This window comes from Hyperolius riggenbachi, chromosome 6, assembly GCF_040937935.1.
Source record: "Hyperolius riggenbachi isolate aHypRig1 chromosome 6, aHypRig1.pri, whole genome shotgun sequence".
NCBI classification, from domain to species: domain Eukaryota; kingdom Metazoa; phylum Chordata; class Amphibia; order Anura; family Hyperoliidae; genus Hyperolius; species Hyperolius riggenbachi.
Genome location: NC_090651.1, coordinates 311,353,237 through 311,379,569, shown reverse-complemented (window position 1 = coordinate 311,379,569; position 26,333 = coordinate 311,353,237). Strand labels below are relative to the sequence as shown.

Genomic DNA, 26,333 nt, shown 5'->3' with positions numbered 1-26,333 from the left:
TAAACCATGATGGTAAGCAATCTTTGTCTTCAGGTCATTTGATAGTTGTTTTCAGAACAAAAGTTTCCCTCCTCTTTAAATTTTCTCTGAAGAGTAGCAACATGCTACTCTTCAGAGAAAATTAAAAGAGGAGGGAAACTTACAATCAACCCCCTTAAATACTCTTTCTCATAATTGGATTCACCTGTGTATGTAGGTAAGGGGTCACTGAGCTTACCAAGCCAATTTGAGTTCCAATATTTAGTTCTAAGGCTACTTTCACACCAAGACGCTGTGTTTTAGGGGACGTTAAGGTCGCATAACGTGCCCCTAACACAACACGTGGTGGTGTTGAAGTTGGACGTCAAATTGAGCTGCGTTATGTGTCTCAAAGCAGCCGCTCCAGGAAAGTGATGGGAAGTCCGGATCTTTTTAAGGATTCGGATCATTCGAATCGGATCATTGAAAAGATCCGGATCTTTGAACCGAATCATTTGAATAATTTTACTAGGGAAGCAGACTGGGTGAAATGACTAGCAGGACAGGACTTTCCCTGCACTGTACATTCTGTAGGTTCCTGTTTCTTCCAGACAGACATCCACTGTGAACCAAATCTTTCATTCTGATGATCCGGATGATTCGACTCACAAAAAAGATCTGGATCAAATGAACAATTCGTTCATGATCCGGACAACAGTACGAGTCCCACCACGAGTCACCACAGTGCAGTGAATATTAATTAGCCATGTGGCTAGTCACTGAGCATGTGCAAACAATCTAACACAGCTCTATAAGGGTTTAACGTACAGCATGCTGCACTTTCATTTAACGTGCAGCGTTATACCCTAACGCAAGGTGTGCCCTGTGAACAGCACATTGATTTTACAGTGCTGTGAGTTAGGCTGCGTTACTGGCTGCTGTAACGTGGGACTTTAACGTCCCACTGTGAAACCAGCCTAAAGGTTTTGGAATAAATAAAATGACACATTTTTGACCTGCCTAATTTTGTTTAAACAATTATTGTGCACTTTCCGTAAATCCAATAAACTTAATTTCACTTCTCATATATAACTGTGTGTGTCTCCTGTATGATATATGTAACTGACATTTTTTATCACAACAACCAAGGAAAATCATGACGATTAACAAGGTTGCCCAAACTTTCGCATCCCACTGTAGCTGAAAGTCGATGAACTTATTCACCATAGACAGCTAAAGCTGAATACTCACCTTGTGACACAGGAAGATGGATCCCAGTGATGTCCCATGACAACGAACGCTCCCCCGAGCCATCTTCCTAGTGGCGGGTATCGGGGAGGTCACACGACAGACCCGAACGAGTGTTCAAGCGATCGAGGTACTTTGCGTTCGTCATCAGAAAACTTGTTGCAAAAAAACGCGTAGCTGATGACCATTGATGGAACAATCATGTGGCCAATCAATCGTTTTTCCGATGGGCAGTTGAAAACAATTGGTTGTGCCAAATAACTGCTGAATTCCCGCTAACCAATTAGATCAGCTTAACGGAAATTATACATTTTTCGGATTGATCCCATTAATCTGATCGGATTGGTTTGCAGGGATTCGGGTGTTAGTGAGCACGACCGATCATTTCCAATTGATCAAAAATTATCAATTGGCCGCAGGTTTGTATTGTTAACCACTTTCTCCTTTGATACAGTATATCTACGTCAGCTGTGGCTCTCTCCAAGCCACAGCCACGTAGATATACTGACCTGCTTTCAGCCCTGTTGTGCAGGAACAGGTGCGCTTCAGAGCGCACCTCCCGGCACTAACAGCTGCAATACTAATTGGTGAAAGGGAAAATGTTCCCTTGTAGCCAATTAGTAATCCCCCCGCGGATGAACGATCACCACTGTAGCAAACAGCGGTGATCCTTCATCTCTCCCCTCGGTGGCCAGATCTGTAAAAAAAAAAGGATTAGAAAGCAGCCTGACTCACCTTTTCCTGTTCCAGCGATCAGCCTGCAGCCCGAGCCTCCGATCGCCGCTCTGCCCGCAGCCCTGTGATGCTGAATAGCCGAGTCCCGGCTTGATGACGTCATCAAGCCGGGACCCGGTAACCGGCATCACAGGGCTGCGTGCAGAGCGGCGATCGGAGGCTCGGGCTGCAGGCTGATCGCTGGAACAGGAAAAGGTGAGTCAGGCTGCTTTCTAATCCTTTTTTTTTACAGATCTGGCCACCGAGGGGGCTGCCTGGGTGGGGGGTGGGACATCTGGCTGGCCCTTATGGGGGTTGTTGAACCCCTGGTGGGGGGTAAAATGTGCAGCTGGGGGGGGGAGGATAAAGTAAGAGGGGATACAATTTTAATTATGTGCATAATTTTATACTCGGGGCAGATCTGACTATAATGGTGGGGGGGGCCCTAATCCAGGGTGCACCCGCTAATCCTGAGGGCGCATCTGGCTATAATGGGGGACCACTATTCCTGGGGACACATTTAGTTATAATGAAGGGCAGTAATCCAGGGGATACATCTGTCTATCTATACTGGGAGGTGCTAAACAGAGGACACATCGGGCTATACTGGGGGTGACTGATATTGGGGACACATCTGGCTATAAGGGGGGGGTGGGTCTGATATTCGGGACACATTTTGCTATCTATACTGGGGGACAGAATACTGGTGACATGTTTTTATCTTCTGTGGCACTTTTTATTTTTAAACTGGAATTGATAAAAACTGAGCAAAAATGCATTTTTTTTCATTTTCCCCCTCTTTTTCCCATTAAAATGCATAGAAAACTTTTTTGGTCTAGGGACAAAATACCCGCCAATGAAAGTCTAGTTTGTCCTGAAAAAAACGATACCTAGATGATTTAGGTGTCATGAGTAAGGATAAAGTTATGGCTGATTAAAAAGGGACATAGCTAAAACGTCAAAATTGCTCTGGTCAATAAGGGGAAAAGGTCTGGATGCGAAGTGGTTAATGGCCAACTTAAAGGTCAAAAATTACATGCATGATACCAAGCCTGGATTTACATCACAGGAGCCTATAGGCACTGATGTCCTGGCACCTTAGACTTCACCCTCCATGAACCTACAAACCCCCGCCAAACTGCACCGCAAGTGTGCTGGCTGTCCCAGCTGCCATTTCTCCCTTACTTCCCTTGCCCATCATATGTAGCTACAGGTGCCCCTTAGTATTAGGTAGCTAGAAGTACCCTCAATATTAAGTAGCTAGAGATGCCCAGGTATTAGGTAGCTAGAAGAACCTCAGTACTAAGAAGCTAGTGGTGCCCCTGACTGAAGGGAGATCTCGTCAGTGGAATGCCGAGAGCACGGTGAGTAACCTCTCATTTACACTCTCATCAGGACTCTGCATAGATAAGGCAGGAGGGAGGCACAAGGGGAGGAGAGTGAGCTGCCTTTCCATCATCAGGCACCTGTAGGCATGTGCCTACAGTGCCTTATGGTAAATCCGGTCCTGCATGATACACACCTGGCAATAAGGCCTGGTACACACCATGCAATTTTCACTTATCGCTGATCTGGTACACATCCTATCGATTATCAGCGATCGCTTCCAAGCTCAAAATCAATCAGAAAAAGATGAGACAGGCTGGAACTGATAGATCAAAATACTGCCAATCGTTCCATGTGTATGTCTGACCAACGATCTGCACATGTAACGAGGTCACTGGCGCACATTATTTTTGTCCACCACTGTATGTTATTTAGTGTGCGAGTTTTGCTTGGAGAGATTTATGCTCACTTTCCATCCCTCTGACTTCAATAAAAAGGAACAGTGCTAACAGTGGTTCTGTCCAGAAATATAAACAATGTCTTCATGTAGTAAATCTTTACTTCTCATAATCATCAGACAAGTCGTGCTTGGATGGCAGAGGTCCAGCATTCTTCACTCACAAAACAAAATCCAATTGATGAAGGCAAAATAAAATATAATAGAGTATAGAAAACTCCCTAAGGGGGATAAATTCCTCAGCAACTTCACTGCCAAAGAAGGCAGCAGCTTGCTTGGCTCAACTTATTTTGCCAGTACGAGTTTTCAAATGCTGATTAGGTGTGTGTATGGCTTTCCTATGCAAAGCGTGAGTTATTAAAAACCACTTAACGACCGCCTAACGCCGATAGGCGGTGGCAGGTTGTAAGTGGTATTACAACGAGCGGCCTTTCCATGTCAGTTCACGGAGGGTGTCTATTGTAAACACGCGGGGAAGAAATCCCCGCTGTTTACATCATACGGCGCTGCTGCGCAGCGGCGCCGTAAAGGAGATCGGTGATCCCCGGACTCTGATTGGCTGGGGATCACCGGCATCTGATAGGCTGAAGCCTATCAGAGGCGGCGCAGGACGCATCGCCGTCCTGTGCCGCCCAGGTGAAGGAGGGTAGGGAGGGAAAGAGAGGGAGGCCCGATATCGCTGCGGAGGGGGGCTTTGAGGAGCCCCCCGCAGCACGCCGGTAGCCGGCGGCGATCAGACCCCCCAGCAGGACATCCCCCTAGTGGGGAAAAAAGGGGGGGGAAGTCTGGTCGCCCTGCTGCAAATACGATCTGTGCTGTGGGCTGGAGAGCCCACCCAGCACAGATCGTTCCAAAATAGCCCGGTCCTTAAGTGGTTAAATTAAAGTGGTCTGAAACTCAACATTTCCACTTTGTTCTAATAGAATATTTACAGCATGAAATCTACTACAACAAAAATTATGTTTTGTTTACAATCCTTTGTTGCTACAATTAGTATCCAGTCAGCAGCATGCTGACACTAAACTGCAAATATTGTACAACCAGACAGAGCTGAGAAGTGATACATATATAAATAATATATAAATATAGCAGCTATGCAGCAAAATACTGCACTATAGAAGGACACAGAGGCTGCTCACTGTACACACAATATGCCTCTGTGTCTAATATGGTTTCACAAACCCACCTCGGGTTCTCTGTAAAGGACAACCAAGGTGACATGTGACATGAAGAGATAGACATGTGTATGCACAGTGCCTAGTACACAAATAAGTAGGCTGTGTTCCTTTTTTTCTTTCTCTGCCTTTAAAGAGTCAAAAAATTAGGTATACAAGTCACAGTTTCGGTTCGGGTCCTGACCGGGTCGGACTCAGACTATAGCATAACCCTCACTGATTAGTAATTACAGCCATAAAACACTTTCCTGCCAGTAAATTGCTTCTGAGATCAGGAAAGAGATAAAAAGGGTCAATAATTCATAGATTTGAGCTCCGGCATACTTCAATGAAGGTGTCATTGAGCAGAGACAATGAAACTGTAAAAACTTGATTCAAATATAAAATAAAACTGTGGGATAGCTAAAAAAGTCATTTTTAGGAGAAGGAGGGTGGATACAATTTTTTTTCTCATGAGTTTATTTTCAACTCTGATGTCCTTTAACCTCGTTGGTGGTTATCCCGAGCTAGGGTCGGGGCGGAAAACCGTAGCTAAGAGCGGTAATCCCGACCTCTGCTCGGGGTAGCCGACAGAGGCTGGCATTCTTCTTCCTCTCCTCCAGGGCTCTGCTTCCTGTAGGTGAGGTCGCCGGCTGTCGTCATGACGACAGCTGGCAATTTCACTTTAGAGTTGCAGCGCCACCCGGAGTATGGAGGTCTAACTGCAGCGCTGGAGCCAGGGAGGTGAGTGATTGTGTAACTGCTGCAGATCTCCCTGGCAGCATGATTTTTTCCAGGTTTTAGGGTCTGAAAGGGTGCAAAAAATTGCACCACTTTTAGACCCTAAAATCCGGAAGGCATCATAACGCCAAGGGGGTTAACCAAGAAGATTCTCATTTTTAGGAAAGTGACTGGTACATACATCCAATTTTGATAGACCAATGATTGCCCAATTATTTCACTTTCGTGTAGAACAGATTTTGAACACTATGAACAAATTGTGCAGATAAGCTCTCATACAACGCAACAGTGTAAATATTGGATGTCCATACCAGGCTTAACCTCCCTGGCGGTGTCAGACTAGCCGCCGCAGGGGATCACATGGCCCCGGGAGGATTTTTTTAATAAAAAGTGTATTATGTGGTTAAGCTAGCACTTCGCTAGCTAACCATGTGCCCAAAGTTCCTCCGGTCCCCACCGATTGCCCCCGATCACCGCCGGTATACGTTCCCCCCAGGGATCCCGTGATGGCGCAGCCTCCCAATCACTATGGGGAGGATCGGGACTGCGCATGATGTCATGAAGTCGATGACATCATGTCCGATCGTCGCCATAGCGACGAGTGAAGCTCATTGGAGAAGCTGCGGCTCTTGCGGGATCGCGGACGGATAAATATTGCCGGTGGCGATCGGGAGGGGGGGGGGGGGGTCAGAGAGGTGCCGGGGGACTTGGGACACATAGTTAGCTAGCCTAGTGCTAGCGAACAAATAGAAAACATTTTTTATTTTAAAAAATCCCTTCCGCGGACGCAGCAACTGCATCTGCATACCACCAGGGAGGTTAAAACTGATGTTCTTGCAACCTCGAGTGGACTGCTTGCATTGAGCTGATTAGTGATGAGCAAAAACATTTTCCTAATATGCAAATCCCAACTGACCCTAGCAGGGAACTAAACATAAACAAGTAATGCCCAAGCTGCTAGTTAAGTTAGTTAACTAGCTGCAAGCTGATTGCTGACTTAAATGTAATTTCTCTTTCTAAGGCCTGGTACACACATCCAATTGTGATTGGCCAATTACTGCCCAATTTTACCACTTCCATGTAGTATGAGAGCTTACCATACAACCTGCTCATAGTATTGAAAGCCTGTTGGCCCTAATATTACATTGAGGTGGTAAAATTGGTCAGTGATTCGCCAATCAAAATTGGATATGTGTATGCATTTTAAAGTGAACCCAAAGCGAGCGGAATATAAACGTTGCCATATTTATTTTCTTTTAAACAATGCATATTACCTGGCTGGCCTGCTCATGCTCTACCTTTACTGTGTAATGTTAAGCCATAGACCCTAAACAAGCATGCAGATCAGGTGCATTGACTGAAGTCTGACTGGATTAGCTTCATGCTTGTTTCAGGTGTGTGATTTAGACACTTTTGCAGCCAAATGGATTAGCAGGATAGCCAGGCAACTGGTATCGCCTACAAGGAAATAAATATAGAAGCCTCGTTTTAGGTTCCCTTTAAAGTGGATCCGAGATGAAAAATGAACTATAACAAGTAACTTGTCTATATATCTTATCTACAGTTTAGATAGTTTACACAGTAAAACTGCAAACAGCTGTATGATTATTTCTCCCTGTGATAGAAGGACAGCAGCCATATTCTGCTTGTCATCATTACACAGCCAAGCTGCTCTGCATCTCCACCCATCAGCCTGTGAAAACTCCACTCCTCTCTCCTCTTCTCGCTGTCCCCTTGCCTCTGAAATATCTGCCTGCTAACGCTTCCTCCTCCTTCGGGAAAAAGCCTCCTCCTCCCCAGACTGAGCTCCCATGAGCACTTGCTACATGGGACTCAGAATGCCTAGGTGCTGGAGGAGCTGTGGGCGAGGCTTGTTTAGTTTATAGGGAATTAGGGTATTAAAACCATTAAAATAAAGTATTTGGCTTGAGGAATGCCGTATAAACTATATGTAAGTGGCAAAATTATGCAATGAGTAAAAATATATCCCGGATCCACTTTAAAGTGTCCCTGAGACAAACTCATATAAAAGATTTATACACACCTGGGGCTTCTTCCAGCCTCATCCACACAGATCGCTTCCACACCGCCGTGCTCAGTCTTCTCCCTCTTCGGTACCGGGTCCCGTAACTTCGGCCAGTCGTGGCCAGTCTGAGCATTTGCAGTGAGCTCCCTCCGTCTCTTTCCAGCGGAGAATAGTAATGCTATGACTGAGGACGGCAGCGTGGAACGATCCATGTGGCTAGGATTAGAGTTGGGCTGAACGGTTCGCCTGCGAACGGTTCCAGGCGAACTTTGGGGGTTCGCGTTCGCCTGCATCAGGCGAACTTTTGCGGAAGTTCGATTCGCCCCATAATGCTGTATTGAGCAAAATTTTTAGCCTCCATTTCACTGTCAGCAGACATGTTATTGTCAAACACACTGCTTTAAGTGTTAGAGAACCCGCCCTCCCTCCCTTCAAGCTAGGTCCTTTATACCATTTGACTCAGTTGTCTGCCTACACTAATTAATTATGGGACAGCTGGTACACACTCTGCTAGGGAGATTTTAATTCCTCCCTTCTACCTCCTACCGGAGGGAGGAGGGTCTCTTCTGCCAGGGAATTATACTATTTTAAAAACCAGTATACATCATACCATAGCTGGTACATCATACCATAGCTGGGAATACATACATGAGTATACATCATACCATAGCTGGGAATCGAACCTAGATCTCACGGTGTGGTGGACACGTCACCCTAAGCACTGTACCACTACAAAAGTAAGTGAAGCTAGCCTAAAATTTAACATTTATGCTCAATGCAATAGAACCATTAGGTTGCTTAGGCCCGGTTCACATTAGCGGTGGCCGTCCGGAATCGCCGTGCCGGAGCCGGACCGCTTGCAGAACGGACGGAACGGACGCACGGCAATAGCAATGAAAGCCTATGCGTCCGTTCACATGCGTCCGTTCTGCCGGACCGGAGCCGGACCGGATCCGGACTCCGGCGTCCGTTCCAACATGCGCTATTTTTTGGTCCGGCTCCTCCGGCAGCCGTATCCGGAGCGGAGCCGGACTGCACCATCCGGCCAATACAAAGCAATGAGAGCCGGAGAGCGCACAACACACTGGCTACAAAAACCGGACGTTCTACCCCACTTCCTATGCATTTTGGATGGGGACCACATGGGCCCAGCGTTCAAAGAGTGGGGCAGCAGCGATTTCATGCTGGAGCTCGTTTTGGCAGCAACATGTCTGATGTCTGATAACGAGGAGGCGAACAACAGGAAGGAGAGAATTCCCAGTTTTACGAGTAAAAAATGCCTGGATCCATGGTCCCAACTGCAGTCTCTGTATCCACGGATGGTCTCCACACGTCCACCTGTCTCCAACAATGACCCCAGACCCTTCTGCTGACCTCCCAGACCCCAGGTATTAACAGGATGGTATCTCCTTAAGAAACCGGATCCGGACCGCAACCGTGTTCACACCGCACGGAAACCGGATGCAAACGGACCGGATCCGGACCGGATCCGGATAGGAACCGTGCGGATCAGGTCCGGTCCGGCTCCGGTGCGGTCCGGACATCCGGTGCGGTTTTGACAAAACCGCAAGTGTGAACGGGGCCTTAAAGGAGAACTGTAGTGAGAGGTATATGGAGGCTGCCATATTGATTTCCTTTTAAGCTATACCAGTTGCCTGGCAGCCCTGCTGATCTATTTGGCTGCAGTAGTGTGAATCACACCAGAAACAAGCATGCAGCTAATCTTGTCAGATCTTACAAAAATGTCAAACACCAGATCTGCTGCATGCTTGTTCAGGGTCTAGGGCTAAAAGTATTGGAGGCAGAGGATCTGCAGGATAGCCAGGTAACTGGTATTGCTTAAAAGGAAATCAATATGGTAGCCTCCATATACCTTTCACTACAGTTCTCCTTTAAAGGGAACCTTAACTGAGAGTGATATGGCTGTTTCCTGTAAACAATACCAGTTGCCTGGCAGTCCAGCTGATCTTTGTGACTGCAATAGTGGCTGAATCACACCCTGAAACAAGCATGCAGCTAATCCAGTCTGACTTCAGTCAGAGCACCTGATCTGCATGCTTGTTCAGGGGCTGTGGCTAAAAGTATTAGAGACACAGGATCAGCAGGCAATTCAGGCAACTGGTATTATTTTAAAAGGAAAAATTAGCTGCATGCTTGTTTCTGGTGTGATTCACACTACTGCAGCCAAATAGATCAGCAGGGCTGCCAGGCAACTGGTATAGCTTAAAAGGAAATCAATATGGCAGCCTCCATATACCTCTCACTACAGTTCTCCTTTAAGCAACCTAATGGTTCTATTGCATTGAGCATAAATGTTAAATTTTAGGCTAGCTTCACTTACTTCTGTAGTGGTACAGTGCTTAGGGTGACGTGCCCACCACACAGTGAGATCTGGGTTTGATTCCCAGCTATGGTATGATCTGGTGTTTGACATTTTTGTAAGATCTGACAAGATTAGCTGCATGCTTGTTTCTGGTGTGATTCACACTACTGCAGCCAAATAGATCAGCAGGGCTGCCAGGCAACTGGTATAGCTTAAAAGGAAATCAATATGGCAGCCTCCACATACCTCTCACTACAGTTCTCCTTTAAGCAACCTAATGGTTCTATTGCATTGAGCATAAATGTTAAATTTTAGGCTAGCTTCACTTACTTCTGTAGTGGTACAGTGCTTAGGGTGATGTGCCCACCACACAGTGAGATCTGGGTTTGTTTCCCAGCTATGGTATGATCTGGTGTTTGACATTTTTGTAAGATCTGACAAGATTAGCTGCATGCTTGTTTCTGGTGTGATTCACACTACTGCAGCCAAATAGATCAGCAGGGCTGCCAGGCAACTGGTATAGCTTAAAAGGAAATCAGGAGGGAGGAGGGAGGAGGGAGGTGGGAGGTGGGAGGAATTAAAATCTCCCTAGCAGAGTGTGTAGCAGCTGTCCCATAACTAATTAGTGTAGGTAGGCAAATGGTATAAAGGACCTTGCTTGGAGGAGGGAGGGTGAGCGGATCCTCCAGCAGTGATGTGTATTTCACTCAATTAGGTGTGGCTCCAGGTATTAGAGCTTTTGAAACATGTTGATAGAATTTTTTAAAACTTTGAAAGTTCGCCTCCCCATTGAAGTCTATGGCGGTTCGCGAACTTTTTCGCGAACCAAACCTTTCGCGAACCTAAAATCGGAGGTTCGGCCCAACTCTAGCTAGGATATCAACCCAACCACAATCTCAGATCTGCACACGGGCTTATTTTATCCTCTTCTACAATTACCTCCTCACATTCACGGGCACAAGACTTCTCACGTGCCTCACCTCTCCTCTGGAATGCCCTTTCACAGCACATCCGCCACTCTTTGAAATCTTTATGGCCCATACTCACGGGCTACAATTGTCGCCGCAACCACGTGGCACGCGCGTGTTGCGGCGACAGGTCACCCGTGAGTATGGAGCGCGCACCCCGAACCGTCGCTCGTCGCTGCTGTCGCCAGGCGATTGGCGTGGTCAATCGCCTGGCGACAGTTGCCACTGCAACTTCGCCGCAACTGTCGCTAGTCCGCGTGTGGATGCGGACTAGCGACAGCAACCTATAGGCATCACACGGAGCTTCCGGCGGGGGGGAGAAACATCGGCGACAGCTTCCGTCGCACCACTAATCCCTCTTCCACAGTGTGTATGCGGAGGGACCCGGCGATGAGCTGTCGCCGGTCTGTTGCGCACACGATCCCGGGGGACAATTGTAGCCCGTGAGTATGGGCCATTAAATGCTCCCTCAAAACCCACCTTTTCCGACAAGCATATTCTCTAGCTTAGGCCATGCACCCTTCTACCTCACATCTACATTTACTCCTCACTAAATAACCCAATCACGCACTGCCTGTACATATACTGTATACTTCCCCCACCTCTTGTTTCCACCCCATTCCTTTAGATTGTAAGCTCACAAGGGCAGGGCTTTTGTGTCATGGAATTTTACTTTAATTGCTTGCACTCTGTTATACATTTATACATTTTAGTCATCATGTTAAATTTGCTATTGTAATCACCTGTTCTGTATTTTGTACCGGTGTTCATATTTGATGTATATCATTGTCTGTATCATTATGTATCCCTAGTTTGTTTCCTTGCATTGTACAGCGCCACGGAATATGTTGGCGCTTTATAAATAAATAATAATAATAATAGGGCTGGAGGAAGCCCCAGATATGTATAAATCTTTTATATGAGTTCGTCTCTGGTTTCCTTTGACAGGTGCAGACACACATCCAATTTTGAGTGGCCAATCACTGGCCAATCATACAACCTCAATCTAGTATGGGGGCCAAAAGAATTTGATTACTGTGAGCAGATTGTGTAGGTAAGCGCTCATATTACTTGGATGTAGTAAAACAGACAATCATTGGCCAAATAAAATCAGATGTGCGTATATACCTTAAGCGCGAAAGCCACAGAGGAGAAAGAGTGGCCACGATCTGCTTGCCAACTAGTCCCACCCGGCCTTGATATTGTAACGATTGGTGTCAGCACGCAGAGAGAATCTGATTATTGGCGATCTGCAGTATCACCAAGAATGCAGATATATACCCGATTATTGATGATCTGCAGTATCACCGATAATCCGATATATTGCTAACCTCTGGACACCAGCAAAAGAACACAATAAAGACAGTAATATATCACGGAAGTGTGGAAATATCCACCACACGGCAATTCCTCAGAGGTGTGGTTACCTCTGAATGGGAAACCCGTGAGTGAGATCCTCTAACCAGGCAGAGTGAGGAATCTCGACCCCTAGCAGTAATCGTCTGCTTGGGGCAGGCGTCTCGGAGAGGCAGGCCTCAGAGATAACCCTCCAGTGGGAGACGTTCCACTGAAGGGAGAAAGGTCAGACAGGCAAGGGTTCAGCAACAGAGATGACGGCAGCAGTACAGGAACGGAAGGCAGAAGAGTAATCGGAAATCAGGCAGAGGTCGGCAACAAGAATCAGATAGGCAAAGGTACAATAACGAGCAAGAGAGTGGTCAAGGATAGCCGAAGTCAAAACACAACACACCTTAGTTAGGATTGTATTTTGATACAATATCAAAATACAATCCTAACTAAAGTGTGAAATCCTTAGTATCAACACCAGGGCACTGAGCTAAGGTCTGAGCGCTAACACAAGTGTATTCACGACAGCAGACAAGGAGCAACTGACAGACAGCTCCTTTTATGCTGGGGAACGCTCTAGCAGCGTCTCCCAGCCACCCAGCCAATCCCCAGCACCGCTGGAGTCAACTGACCAGCCTGGTCAGCTGACTCCCCTTCGGGAATGATAAAGTTCCTGTCTCCTCGCGCGCGCGTTACCCCGAGACACTGAGCCGGCGAGAGGGCGGGGAACCCTCTGGGCAGCAAGCGTGCGGCAGAGTCCGTCGGACTTACGGAGTTCGCCGCCTGCCCCATTGCCCCCGTCGGCAGCAGAGCGGAATCCCCCTGGGATGCGGAGTCCGCCGTCACGTGTGCCGGCGGCGGCTCCGTCATCCCTTACAGATATACAATGTAAAATATACATATTAACAAGGGAATATTGTCAACAAAGTAACTGTGGAGATAAATCAGTTTAACTTTTTTTAATGTTTTTCTAAGTTGTATTTTTAAATTATATTTATCTTTATACAGTGCACTTACTGACTGTTTTGATGGACAATATAACCTTTGGCATGCTTCACAAAACAGACATGATGTGGGAGATTGCATTATTTATCCTAATTATAGGATATCAGAATAGATACCACAAAGAATGTAATTATAAAAGACAGAACATCCGCTGTCATTTCTCACTAATGGCTCAATTTGATACACTCTCATTAGAATGTAGATTAAAGTACTGGATAAATGCGTATGAAGTTTATTTGTTGAAAACTTAACTTCACTTAAGAAAAAACAGAGCTCTGTTATCCCATCACTAAAGAATCGATATAGAGATTTCTCATACAATTGAAAGGTTAATGAATCCCCTGTATCTAGTGTGGGTGACTGAGAGATGTGCTGTCCATTTCACTCGGACTACCCAGCTTCCTTCTGCACTCTTTTGGAGCCTGGCAGTCTTGGCCACACCCCTAAGCAAAACAGGAAACCCTATCCTACAGTTACATGTCTGAGGGCTCATGGTACATTGCTTTCTTTAGTGTACTGACACCTCTAAGTTATACAGGTTCTGGGGCTACTTACACATAATCAGGGCCTAAGCTGCACTGCATCTAACTAGCCACAGCGTACGTCGCCGGGAGACTTCGGCGCAGGATACATCGGATATACGGCTTACCCTGCACCTGCACAAGTCCTGGCGGCATTAATTACTATTCTCCCTCCAGGTCCACGTGGATGGTAGGGAATGATGTAATTCGACTTCCAGCTATTGCTGGCAGCCGAATTAGTGTTTTAAAAGTAACTTCAGCTCCATCTTCTGATGGCACTGAAGTTACTCACTGTTCTCCACTATAGCCATAATTCCTATTATGGTCTAGGGTGGCGCCGGCTGTCCCAAATCTCCTGCGCTATAATCCACGTGCTCGCTAGCCACAAGACCTGTGTAATTCATAAGTATCCGTATTTAAAGGGATGAGTTGGTAACACTGATTGTCCGGGACAAGGTCCTCCAGCACCCAAGGCTGAGACACCAAAGTGCTTCCCCCATCCCTTTCACCCCAGCTGTCACACACTGATTGCTATTAGAGTAAGAGGCGCCCCAGAGCCCCCAACTCCTCTAACACCTTAATATTTGGTTGATTGGCTTGCAGTCACTGCCATAGATCCCCTTTTCTTTGCTTCAAGCACAATAGGGGAATGATAGCTGAGTGAGTTGTGCTCCCCCTCCTACCCTGCACCCTGAGGCTGGAGCCTCTCTCGCCTCGGCTGGAGCCTCTCTCGCCTCTGCCTCGGCCTGGCCCTGATTTCTCCTCTTGCTGTACCCGCTCGCTCTGCTGTCACACTGACAGCAGCAGAGCTTCTGTACATCGGGCAGGAGCCAATTTCATTGGCTCCTGACCCCTTAATTGCTCTAAGCCAATCACAGCAATCATTGCACTTAAAAGGGCATGGATGGGTCTGGTCTTAAAGCGGCCAGAGCCATCCGGAAAAAGGTTACATTTATTCTGTATTTAGTGGAGAAGGGACAGGACCGCTTTAAGTGAGGAAATATTGTGCAGCTCGGCAGATCACCCCTCCAGCCAACTTTTTAAATTGTTTTTATTTTAATATACCATCACTGTTCTATTCCTTGCCCTGTCCTGGCTGGTGCTGGATTTTTTAATATACCTTCATATATTTTCTCATAAAGTTGCGAATCGCAGTTGATTAAAACTTCACAAACAGCGGAAACACAAAGTCCCAACATTGTGGCTGCCTCGTTTTGCTGGCCAAGGTGAAAATATGCAATTTGGAGCGCATTATGCCGCTGTGGCCAACTCCGAAATTTGGCTGTGAATCTCGAAAGTGCTACTTGTGACCACTACATGACTTGTAATAAAATGGCTGTCTTTTCAGAAGACAGACTTCGCCTGTGTTCATATATTCTGTTCATAAACTGTGCAAGATTAATTGGCTCTCAAGCTTTTTAGCATTGCACTCCATAAAATGTAAATGTATGCTGCCGAAAAGATAATGACACTTGTGAGTCTGATGATTCTGAATCTGCATATATTACAGTTTACAGTAAAAGAGGCTTAGAATGCTATTGATGTGATTAAAAGCTATGTGTGTATTCACCTTGCCACATTCTAGTAATATGCTTTTATTTTGTTTCATGTGAAAAAATGTAGCTGTGATCTTAAGAATTTTTGACAGTTTGGTGTTTTAATTCGGGCTTAAAGCAGGATTGTCAGCCATAAAATCAAAATCAAATTCCATTACTGTGTTTATTATGCAGTCTGCAACCTGACTTTGCATTGCAAGCATTCCAATATAATCAGAAACGTTTCTGCTGCAATAAATCTTACCTCAGTCAGCCTGGCTCTATTTGGTACATTGCCGATGATAGGGAAGCATGTAATCTCCCCTTCTACATTCCTGCTCCTCACGGATTGGCTGATGGCAGATCGATGTGACAGGCTGAGGCTGAGAAGGGAGAAGCTGCTGAAATACGATCTATGCTGTGCTCACGTGTGTTTACAATGCAAGCTAGATATGACAGTGCAGTTTCTAGGAGAAAAAAAAAGAGTAAGGGAGGAAATTACATCAGGATTCGCTTCAGTTAGAGGAAATCAAGATGGCAAATGCCAGGAACAGAATCCTCTTTATTTACTATATAAAATTCACTGAAAGAAAAACGTGGACAGTACAATACATATGTGATGTTAGTAGAACAAATATTTATCTACTTATATACAGTATGTGTTTTTCTCCTGGGATAATATGGCTGTCCCTGCTGCTTTAAAATAAACTGTAATATTTTAAAGCCATCACCAGACATCTCTGAATAGATGTATCATAAGTGATCCAGCAAATTTGGACTGGATTCAGTAAAAAAATGTGTGCTATGAAATGGGAAGGATTTGCCACCCTTATATGCGTGCACTGAACTTGCTGGACATGCACCAGTAATGTGCTTTCTGCAGGCTATGTTGGCACATCTCCAGTCTAGGCAATTCTAAGGCTGTGTTTCTAGAAGATACCTGCTGAGTGTGAAAAAGGAAGCATGCTGGAAAGATAATTTCTTAGATGAACAATAGTGATATGAGCACAATCAAATTTGAATACTGTAATCGCAGCCAGAGGAATCCCGATCCACAGTGGAACAAAGAAGCTAAATAAAGTATAATCCTCAGTGCAGTAGTCTCACTCTCTTTGCACTTGCAGTACCCAGTGCTCAAAACAGATGTGGCCACCACCAGGGCACAAACCACAAATGGCATTTAGCTGTGCAAACACAAAGTATATATTTATTCAAAATCACAGTCACAAAGATAAAACCAGAACTCACATTGAGGGTCCATGCACACTGGACCCCTCTTGCATAGTATCACATAAAAAGGTATCTGTATGGACACGGCGGTCGCATACACCTTTTGATATCACCTCACTCAGGTGGATTGGAGTAGCCCGTTCTCCTTCCCGACCTAGGTTTCGGCTTTCGCTGTCATCAGGGGCATGGACCCTCAATGTGAGTTCTGGTTTTATCTTTGTGACTGTTATTTTGAATAAATATATACTCTGTGTTTGCACAACTAAACTCCCTTTGTGGTTTGTGCCCTGGTGGTGGCCACATCTGTTTTGAGCACTGGGTACTGCCGGTGCAAAGAGAGTGAGACTACTGCGCTGAGGATTACGCCACTGTTTCTAACTTACCTCTGGCACTCTGCACTTTGCCCATGCTGCCATCCTATTTTTCTCTGCCCCCTTTGCCATCCTCGTAATTCTCTACCCCCCAAACATATGTATTGCATTACTGCGGACGATGTCAACGCTATATAAATCCTATATAATAACTTGCAAGTGTCTCTGCGTCCAGTTCCTGTGTGTGTGTGTGTCCATGCTTCCAGACCTGACAGTTTGCTTTCTGTGAACCTCATTGCATTGTGGGAAATAACAGCTTTTTCCAACTGCCAAGCAAGCAACATCTCCCTGTGTGCAGATACTTTGGACAGCAATGGTGGATGGGCAATCAGGAAGTGTCTGTGCATGCATTTGTGGAGGAGGGGGGGGCGTGGCCAAGCGGGCCTTATTACTAGTACTAAATAATAATTTTACCTGTGATAACTGATTGTTCTTTTCTGCTGTTTTTAGAGTTGAAGATGAGTTATTTACTGTTTGGAGTAACTGCTCTGCATTTAGTCATCCTGGTGATCCTCTTCGTTGCCACCCTTGACAATGTAAGTAAAATCCTAACATTATTGTTTGTTCATTTCAAGGAAGTAAGAGTATGTCTAGTCTGTAGATGCAGGAAATAGTTGCTGGATGCTGGGAGTAGTCTCTAGATACAGTGACTAGTTGCTAGATAGTGGGACTAGTCTCATGATGGAGGGACTACTTGTAAGATATTAAGACCAGTCTCTAGATGTATCAGCTAGTTGCTAGATGCCGGGCCACTGCACTGACTAATTGCTAGATGCAAGTACAAGTCTCTAGATGCAGCAGCTAGTTGCTAGGTGTGGAAAGTAATCTCTAGACAAAGAAACTAGTTGCTAGATGTTAGGATTAGTCTCTAGATGCAATAACTAGTGAAAATAAATTGCATGCATGTACATATCATAGAACTGACTCATATTTTATGTTCATTTTAAGGGTTTTATTTTAAAACTGTAAAACTTTAAAACTTCATTTTAAAACTGTATTCTAAACAGCAGCCATGACAAATGTGCCTTGCTTAACTGAAAAACAAACAGAAGTAATGACCTTTTGATCATTCCATCACTAATACCTTATCAATAGTCTTCTTTTCAGCCCTGTACACAAGCTAGATTAAAGTCATCTGAGGTGGTCGATAATGACTCCCTCAGCTGATAATCCGGCATGTGTGTATAGCAACCCCTGACCGCCACCCAGCCAGGGATCTGCCAGGTGGACCAACTTGTCCGAGCGCTCGCCGATACCTTTGTCCTCGCCACTGATCTCTCCGACTGCGTGATGTCACATCTGCGCCTCTCCGTCTGTCCTCTGCCTCCCCGCATTACAACAGAACAGTGCGCGCCTCTTAGATCTTTATTTGATAAACAGTACAATCAGTGCCATAACTGTACTTTCCAGCGCCCAAGGAAGTAAGGAAGATGCACAGAGCTCTGGAATTCAGGCTGTGTGTACAGCAAAGCAGGACGGCTTTAGACCAGAAGAGATAATTTACTTTGACATGTGGCCTCTTATCTCTTCCCAAGTCCTGCCGCCCTTCTGCCCTTGTGCTTTTTCAGCGCCCAAGGCCATGGCTTTTGTGGCCTTTCCAGAAATCCAGCCCTAAGTACAATTCAGTTGTTTTTTGTATTGATCAACAGGGATGGTCAGTGAGATGCAAATAATTCTGAATTGATGAAAAGCACAAGCTTATTTTATGCAAATGTATGCAGCTTGGGATTTAACCAGTCAAATGAAGAAACAGTTGATAAGTTTAATTGGTCCATTTCTGAGCTGCTTTTGTTTGCATATAGTTTACCTAAACTCAAAATTATTAGCATGTCAGTGACTATCCCCTACTGACCAGCATATGGGTGGAACATGGAGGCATATGCTGCTGGTTGCTAGGGGTTACCTCTCTTCTCATCCGCTTTATTCCTGCTAAATCTGAATAAACCACTTTGTAAATAAATGAATGAAATCTGCATCCCCACTTCATCATTCTGCCAGATCTTGGCAAGGGTGGAAATCTAGTTAGATGATGAAGCATCTCAAATACAAAATAATGACAGAGTTGAGAGTTTCAACAACAACAACATCATTTAGTAATGCCCACAGGAAGAGCTAGAGTTGGTTTTGTCAGGTGTGAATCACGGGATATGAGTGGCAATGCCATCATCACACAAAAGACTAGCAACCATGTACAGCAGCCTGGCAGGGAGCGCGGCCATGCATGCTGGAGGTGTGGAGAGTGGTTTTGGCATGGGCAAGGTGGTGGTGAGGTGGGTCACGGCTGAGCCCTAGCGGCCGTTTTAAACGAGTGGGCTTATGCCATATCAGTGATTGCAATTAATCTTTAAATACTGCTTTATCTTCTGTATATATAATGTACTTTAAAGAAAAGGTCACTTCTGGGCACAGGCCAACTAGGACTCAACCTGGAGCACCCCTTTAGTGAGGGTGTGGTCTGTTGTTGAACCTTTACGCCTCCCCCCACCCATCGCCACTGGTGTGTCCCCATTAAGCTGTCGGAGCTCAGCAGGTTGGATGCCCTGTCATACCTCTAGTCACTGTCCTACTGCTGTGTGATTTGACAGTAGGTAGCATGTGATGTGGCAACTGGAAGAGGCCCTACGGGTAGGAAGATGCAGGAAGTGGCAGAGTTGGAGAACAACAGGCAGGATGGTAAGTAATGGGGGTTCCAAGTCTAAACTGACTTCATGCCTCTACCTTGTTTGTGTAAATGTTGTCTTATTCGGTTCTTCTTTCTTATTTGAATCTGGGTCTCTGTGTTCTGTAAAGCTGGGCATACACTTGAGACATTCAGTCTAATATCCCTTCCCCCACTGCAGATGCAAGCTTTGTACTGCTAAACGTCTTTCTCTTGTGTCTTACCTGCCTGCGTCTCACCCATACTCTGCCCATTCAGTCTCCCACAGATCCACCTTTTTTTAATTGAATTTAACATCTAATCGATGAGTATCTGTAAAAAATATGCCCAACATAGTTTTGCCATTTGCAACAGATCTTGATTTGTTTTATTATGTAGCCATTTTATAGTAGTTTTGTCTGTAGTGTTAAAGAGTACCTAAAGTGACATGTAACATGATGAGTTAAAGAGGAACTATATATAACACCGACTATATATAACTATAAATAATGTAAAAAAATAGAGTGCACTCAATATTTTTGAGGGCAGAGAAAAGATGAAAGGTTCAATAGCTCAAGACATGTTTGTATTTGAGCTCAATAAACATTATCATGCACCTGAATCTAAATTGAAAGTGTACCTGAGGCCAACCTTGGGTACAAAAACAGATACCTAAGAAGAAGAAAAACTCTGGACCATATAGAGGCTTCCTACGCCATTCTCTGGTCTACCATTGCCCCTGATGGTCCTCCATAAGATTACCGACGACGGGTGTCAGTAGGAACATTGGGGCTGTGCTCTTCTTCAGGCACAAGTGTGGGCGTATAATGCCGGTGCAAGTACAGCGTCACCTGCTCAGTAAGCCAGAGCCACTCGTGCTACTGCACAGGTGCCGCTGTAACGTGGCCTAGCTCATGCCAGGAGAGCAGCACGACCACAATGTTAAGGAGGATCCCGGCCAGTGGTGGAGGACCGTAGGATACCGTGAGAAGCATCTGGAGGATCCAGAGACTTCCCTCTCCTTAGGTATTTACTTTTGGACATTTAATACACCTTGGGTTCTCTTAAAGGATACCCGAGGTGACATGATGAGATAGACATGTGTATGTACAGTGCCTAGCACACAAATAACTATGCTGTGTTCCTTTTTTTCTTTCTCTGCCTGAAAGAGTTAAACATCAGGTATGTAAGTGGCAGTTCCTGTCTGAGTCAGGACTGGGTCAGACTGCAGGGTGACCCTCAATGATAAGAAATTCTAACTATAAAACATTTTCCTAGCAGAAAATGGCTTCTCAAAGCAGGAAAGAGATAAAAAGGTTCAATGGTTCATAGATTTTAGCTCTGGCATACTTCAATGAATGTGTCATTGAGCAGAAACAATGAAACAGTAAAAAAAAAAGTAGATTAGGTTAAATATAAAAATATATAAAGGATAAATATAAAATACAACTGTGGGATATCTAAAAAGCCATTTCTAGGAGAAGGAGGATAAATGCAATTGTTTATCTTATCAGTTTATTTTCAGCTCAGGTGTCCTTTAAGACTTGAATGTTTAACCTTTTACTCCCAAATAATGCGACTTGATTCCAGGAACGTCCTCTTTTGGTGAGTTGAGCTTTTTAGAGCACTAGATGTAAAGCTCCATTCAGTGCATTGTTCAACAGCTTCGGAATGTAAATACACTCTAAGAGGAAATGTTATTGTTTCCGGTAATAACCTACAGCTTCCAAGTATTAAATGCATATAATATGTAACAGTAAATAACAAACATTCTATGGGCGTTAAAACATTCCTCCTTTAGGGAAACAATGTTCCCACCATTGTAAAAGAAGAATAAGCGTGGAGCTCTGTGACTTATAGGAATTATTTAGCTGGCGGCCTTGTGTTTTTATACAGTCACATGTCTTTGCTGTTACAATGAAAGTGTTTTAGTGTGCAGCGGTTGCATGAGCGCTTAGACTGTACATCCTAAGCTCACAGCTTACATTGCTTTGCTCAGACGTGCTCACAAAAACCAGAGATGCTGACTTTTCAAAAAGGTGTTAAATATACATTTTGCACAGCAAAAGGTATTTGCAATTACTCAGCTTTATGTGAGCAAGAAGGTACTCCCATGATGCATCACTTCCACTGAGACCCGGGTGTACATCACAGGAGCCTATAGGCACAGATGCCCCAGCACCCTAGACTTCACCCTCTATGAACCTAAAAACCCCAGCTGATTCGCACAGCAAGTGTCCTAGCTGGCACCGCTGTTACTTCTCCCTTACTTCCCTTGCCCATCATAGGTAGCTACAGGTGTTCCTTACCTCAGTATTAAGTAGCTAGTGGTGCACCCCCCTCCCCCCCCCCCCCCCCCTTGAGAGCTGGGTGAGTAACCTCTCATTTGCACTCCACTTGGGACTCTGTATACAGAAGGAGAGAGGCACTAGAGGAAGGGAGTAAGCCGCCTTTCCCTCATCAGGCGCCTGTAGGCACTAATCACCAGGAAGTGGAATAGATGCTATAGCCAGTGCTGGTAATGTATAAGGCTTCCGCTGCGCTTTCTGTATTATTACATTGGGCACAAGGCTGGGTCTGCCTAGCTCCTGGCCTGCGCCTCCTCAACTGCCAACTGATCTTTGCAGGGGGGCCCGGCCAACTATAGTTGCACCCCTGCCCTGGTGGAATGTTTAAAGAACACCTCAAGTAAATTTAAAAACATTACAACCAATGGCTGTTCTTACCTAAATTATAGAGAAATCTGTAAGATGCACCCCAAAGTTCTCACATGTACTGCGTGGATCCCTGTCAAACTCTGTGCATCCACACTCCCTCCCCCATTGTGAGACGTGCACAGGTACTTTCTCAGGCGAGTCCACAGGTGCTTGCGAGAGAAGTGACGTTTCCTCCCCTTCTCCTCCTTCAGCCTAACTGCACCAATCAGATCTCTAGATTCTATTTATAGAAAGGGTTTTGTTTCATGACATACCTTGGCCCATTTGTAGACTCACAAGATGGTGGCGCTAATCATGCCATTTGAATGACAGGCAGAATCAAAATCGTGAAAATGCAGCTTGAGTAAATATATATTTATTTTACACAATTATTACAAGTTAAAAATTATTATTATGATTGGAATGAAGTTCAATCCTTGGTTAAAGCAGATCCAAGATGGAAAACTAACTATAACAAGTAACTTGTCTAAATATCTTATCTAATGTTTAGACAGCAAATCTAGCTGCAAACAGCTTCAATAGTGTATGATTATTTCTTCCTGTGATACAATAACAGCAGCAATGTTCTGTTTGTCACATTACACACAGGCAAGCTGCTGTGCATCTCTAGTCCTCAGCCTGTGAAAACTTGACTCCCCTCTCCTCCTACTTCCTCCCCTCTGCCTCTGAAATCTCTGGCTAATAACCTCCTCCTCCCCCTCCTGCACAGACTGAGCTCCTATAAGCCCTTGCTACATAGCTCTAAGAGTGCCTAGGCGCTGGAGGAGCTGTGGGTGAGGCTTGTTTAGTTTATAGGGAATTAGGGTATTAAAACCATAAAAAAAAGTATTTGGCTTGAGGAATGCCCTATAAACTATATGTAAGGAACAGAATTATGCAATGAGTAAAAGTTTATCTCGGATCCACTTTTAAGTTCCTCTTTAAATAACATGGAAAGGTCTTGTACAATAAAAGTCATACTCTGTGTTCTCTTTCCTGTTTCTTAATCTAGTCATGGTGGGTGATATCACAAGATGAGACGTTGAACCTGTGGCATGACTGTATTTACAACAACAGCTCCAACAGTTGGATGTGCTCCTCAGTGTCAACAAATGGTAAGGTACACATTTCACCAGTGTTTTTAATAAAGGATTGTGGGTTGAACTCTCTTCACTGGCTGGACTGATAATATGGCTAGCCATTAAATAATTTCCAGCAATAAAATGCATACCTAAAATGCAGACCTCCCAACTTTTTGAGATAAGAAAGAGGGACACTTAAACCACACCCCAGCCACACCCATAATCACGATCCCGGCACACCCCTAGCCATGCATACCATAAAGATTTCATAAGAAAAATAGTGTGTTTGATAATTCAAACCACACTGGTCCTTTCCATCCTGATTCTTTTTCCTTCATATTAATATTTGTAAATAAGAAATAGATAAATTTAAAGGATGGGAATAAAGTTTAGAGTCAAATACATTTTTCACTGCCAACTTCAAAGGAACTTCCTGCAATGTGGTGCAGCTTACAACTCCTAATAGGCATAGACACTGGTTGGCTTAGAGCCTTAGACTGTAAAGCCATAGTTTCAAAACTGCACCTGAAATGACCTCTAAAGATCGTTTAAGATGACAGAAATTCATGTAAACGTGTGTGCTAAGCTTCAGTGGTGGTGTGTGCATGGGGAACTCATAAGAAAAGAAATAAGGGCATTCAAGAGATGTACATTGATGTAATAGGATGTAAGAACCCACTTAAAGGGCAACTGAAGTAAGAAGGATTTGGAGGCTGCCATATTTATTTACTTTTAAACAATACCAGTCGCCTGACTGTCCTGCTGATCCACTGCCTCTATTTCTTTTAGCCATAGACCCTGAATAAGCATGCAGCAGAGCAGATCAAGTGTTTCTGACCTTATTGTAAGATCTGACAAGATTAGCTGCATGCTTGTTTCTGGCATTATTCAGACACCACTGCAGCCATATAGATCAGCAGGGCTGCCAGGCAACTGGTACAGTTTAAAAGGAAATAAATATGGCAGCCTCCATATCCTTCTTACTTCAATTTTCCTTTAAAGAGGAGCTGTTAGGTATAAGGTCTCAGAGAAAATAAACACATATATCAGTAGCTAAAGATTGGCTGTACTTACATTACATATGCATTTCACTGTCCACGTTTGTACTTCACAGAATTTTTATATAGTATATGCAGAGATTGATGCTCCTGACAGCTCATGGCAGGTTCCATGTTTTTCTGTCAAATGTGTCCTCATGTCCTGCCTGCTTCCTGATCACAGATAAGCTCGTACTGAATAACACAGTGTGCAGTGAATATTAATGAGCCATGTGGCTAGGAACAATAGCTGACTCCTGCAGTGTACTCTGCCCAGAGATTTATCAGTGCTACGCGCTGGACTGATTACAAGCTGCTGTAACGTCTCATTAGCAGCCGAGGGGAGGGCCCCAGAATGCTTTGCAGTATAGTATGCGGCTTGCGTCCTCTTAGGTCTAACAGCTTTTCTGATAAGCCCACATCAAAGGTAACTGAGATTTTTATCTTCACTAATGGCTTTTTGGCTTCCTTCTAAACTGTTTAACACAGGAGAATAGAGGTTTAAATTAGCTTCTGCAGCCTGACAGTTGCTCTTTAAGAAAGTTTTTCGAATCTTTTATTGAAAAATTAGAATAGGTGCAAATCAATATTTTTCACCACTGATACATAAATATCCTATCCTACAGCCGAACCCACTAACAATTCGATAGGCTAAAAGGTGTTTTTTTTTTATAGATATACATATGCACAGAGAGAGATATGGGTTGCTTGTCAGTTGGAAACAGACATTATTTCCATACCAAGGGCATAGCAATAGTCATAGCAGCCATAGCAGCTGCTATGGGGCCCTGGAGTAGAGGAGCCCAGGTAGTACTTGATGCGTTCAGCAACCTTTTTGTGTTCCTCCACCCTATGATTTTATCTAAGTGCCCATGGGCTCTATGCAGTGTAGATCACATGAGGCATTTCTCAATAATGCCTACATTTTATGGCCCCATGAAAGTTTTGCTATGGGGCTCCAAAATGTCTAGCTATGCTACTGTTCCATACTGCCAACAAAGTCAACAGAAAGGAAACTGTCAGGACCATGGTAATGACATTACACTGTGGGAGGGGTTTTCCCACAATTTCAGCCACACAGACCCCCCTGATGATCTACTGGAGAAGAGGCAAAGATTTATCATGGGAAATGTAGTATCAGCTACTGATCGGGATGAAGTTCAATCCTTGATTACAGTTCCTCTTTGAACAGCTTCCTAACTTGCAGCCCAGGGATGATTATGGAGAGAGAGAAGGGATAGCACAAAACATTATTTTTCTAATGATCTATCTTTTCCCAAATTTGATGCCTGTACAAGATGAAAAATCCATTTACTAAGAAGGTGATATGTGATTGTGTACAACAGTTTCCTCCTCACAACCTCCCACAATGCAAATTTAAAGTAATACTGAACATCTACATCAAAGCTTCCACAGAGTAACTGGTCTGCTGGAAAATACGAATAGATTGTTCAAAATGAAAATGTATACTTCTACCACTTGTGTAAGTTTATAATGGCTGTGGTGTCGCTATGGCAGCAGCCAGCACAAATTAGAGAGGAAGCCCGTGTGTCGTCTGTGAGACATGAGCAGTTAGTTATCCAATAGCTGGACATGTTGAGGAGATGAGCGTTTCAATTGACGAGTGTCAACACAGGAGAGCAAAACCCCTTCATTGGACAAGTTGAGGAAAAGCATTCTATTAATTGGTCCTTTAGGAGTTCCCACAGCCATTTACACAGTATACTGGGACTTTCATATGGAAGTGATTGATTTCCGGGCAAATCCTGTCAAGTAAATTCATCGCGAATGGCAGAAAAATCTTTGTTGCAAAGGCTTGACGACCAATGGACCCCAGGCCGGTGTCCCTTCAAGTGTATAGTGTGCCCCCATGCCTGCGAAGGCTCACCTATCCACTGGCCCAACTCCTGGCCTCCGTTGTCTGCCGTCACCATGAGAGCCTTTACCATGTAACGC

The 26,333-nt window shown here is 44.6% G+C and overlaps 1 protein-coding gene across 2 annotated transcripts in view; it reads left to right on the top strand.

The window, feature by feature from the left end:
- Positions 1 to 26,333, top strand: part of EMP3 (epithelial membrane protein 3 (MAM blood group)) — a 69,327-nt gene that overhangs the window by 29,820 nt on the left and 13,174 nt on the right. The window contains exons 1-3 of one of the 2 annotated variants that reach the window (XM_068241311.1): positions 17,185 to 17,261; positions 17,375 to 17,460; positions 23,271 to 23,373. In XM_068241311.1, the coding sequence (XP_068097412.1) occupies positions 17,383 to 17,460; positions 23,271 to 23,373 (181 nt within the window). In that variant the 5' untranslated portion in view covers positions 17,185 to 17,261; positions 17,375 to 17,382. Of the gene's footprint in view, positions 1 to 17,184; positions 17,262 to 17,374; positions 17,461 to 23,270; positions 23,374 to 26,333 lie in introns of those variants that run through there. The other variant, XM_068241310.1, reaches the window with a different exon arrangement.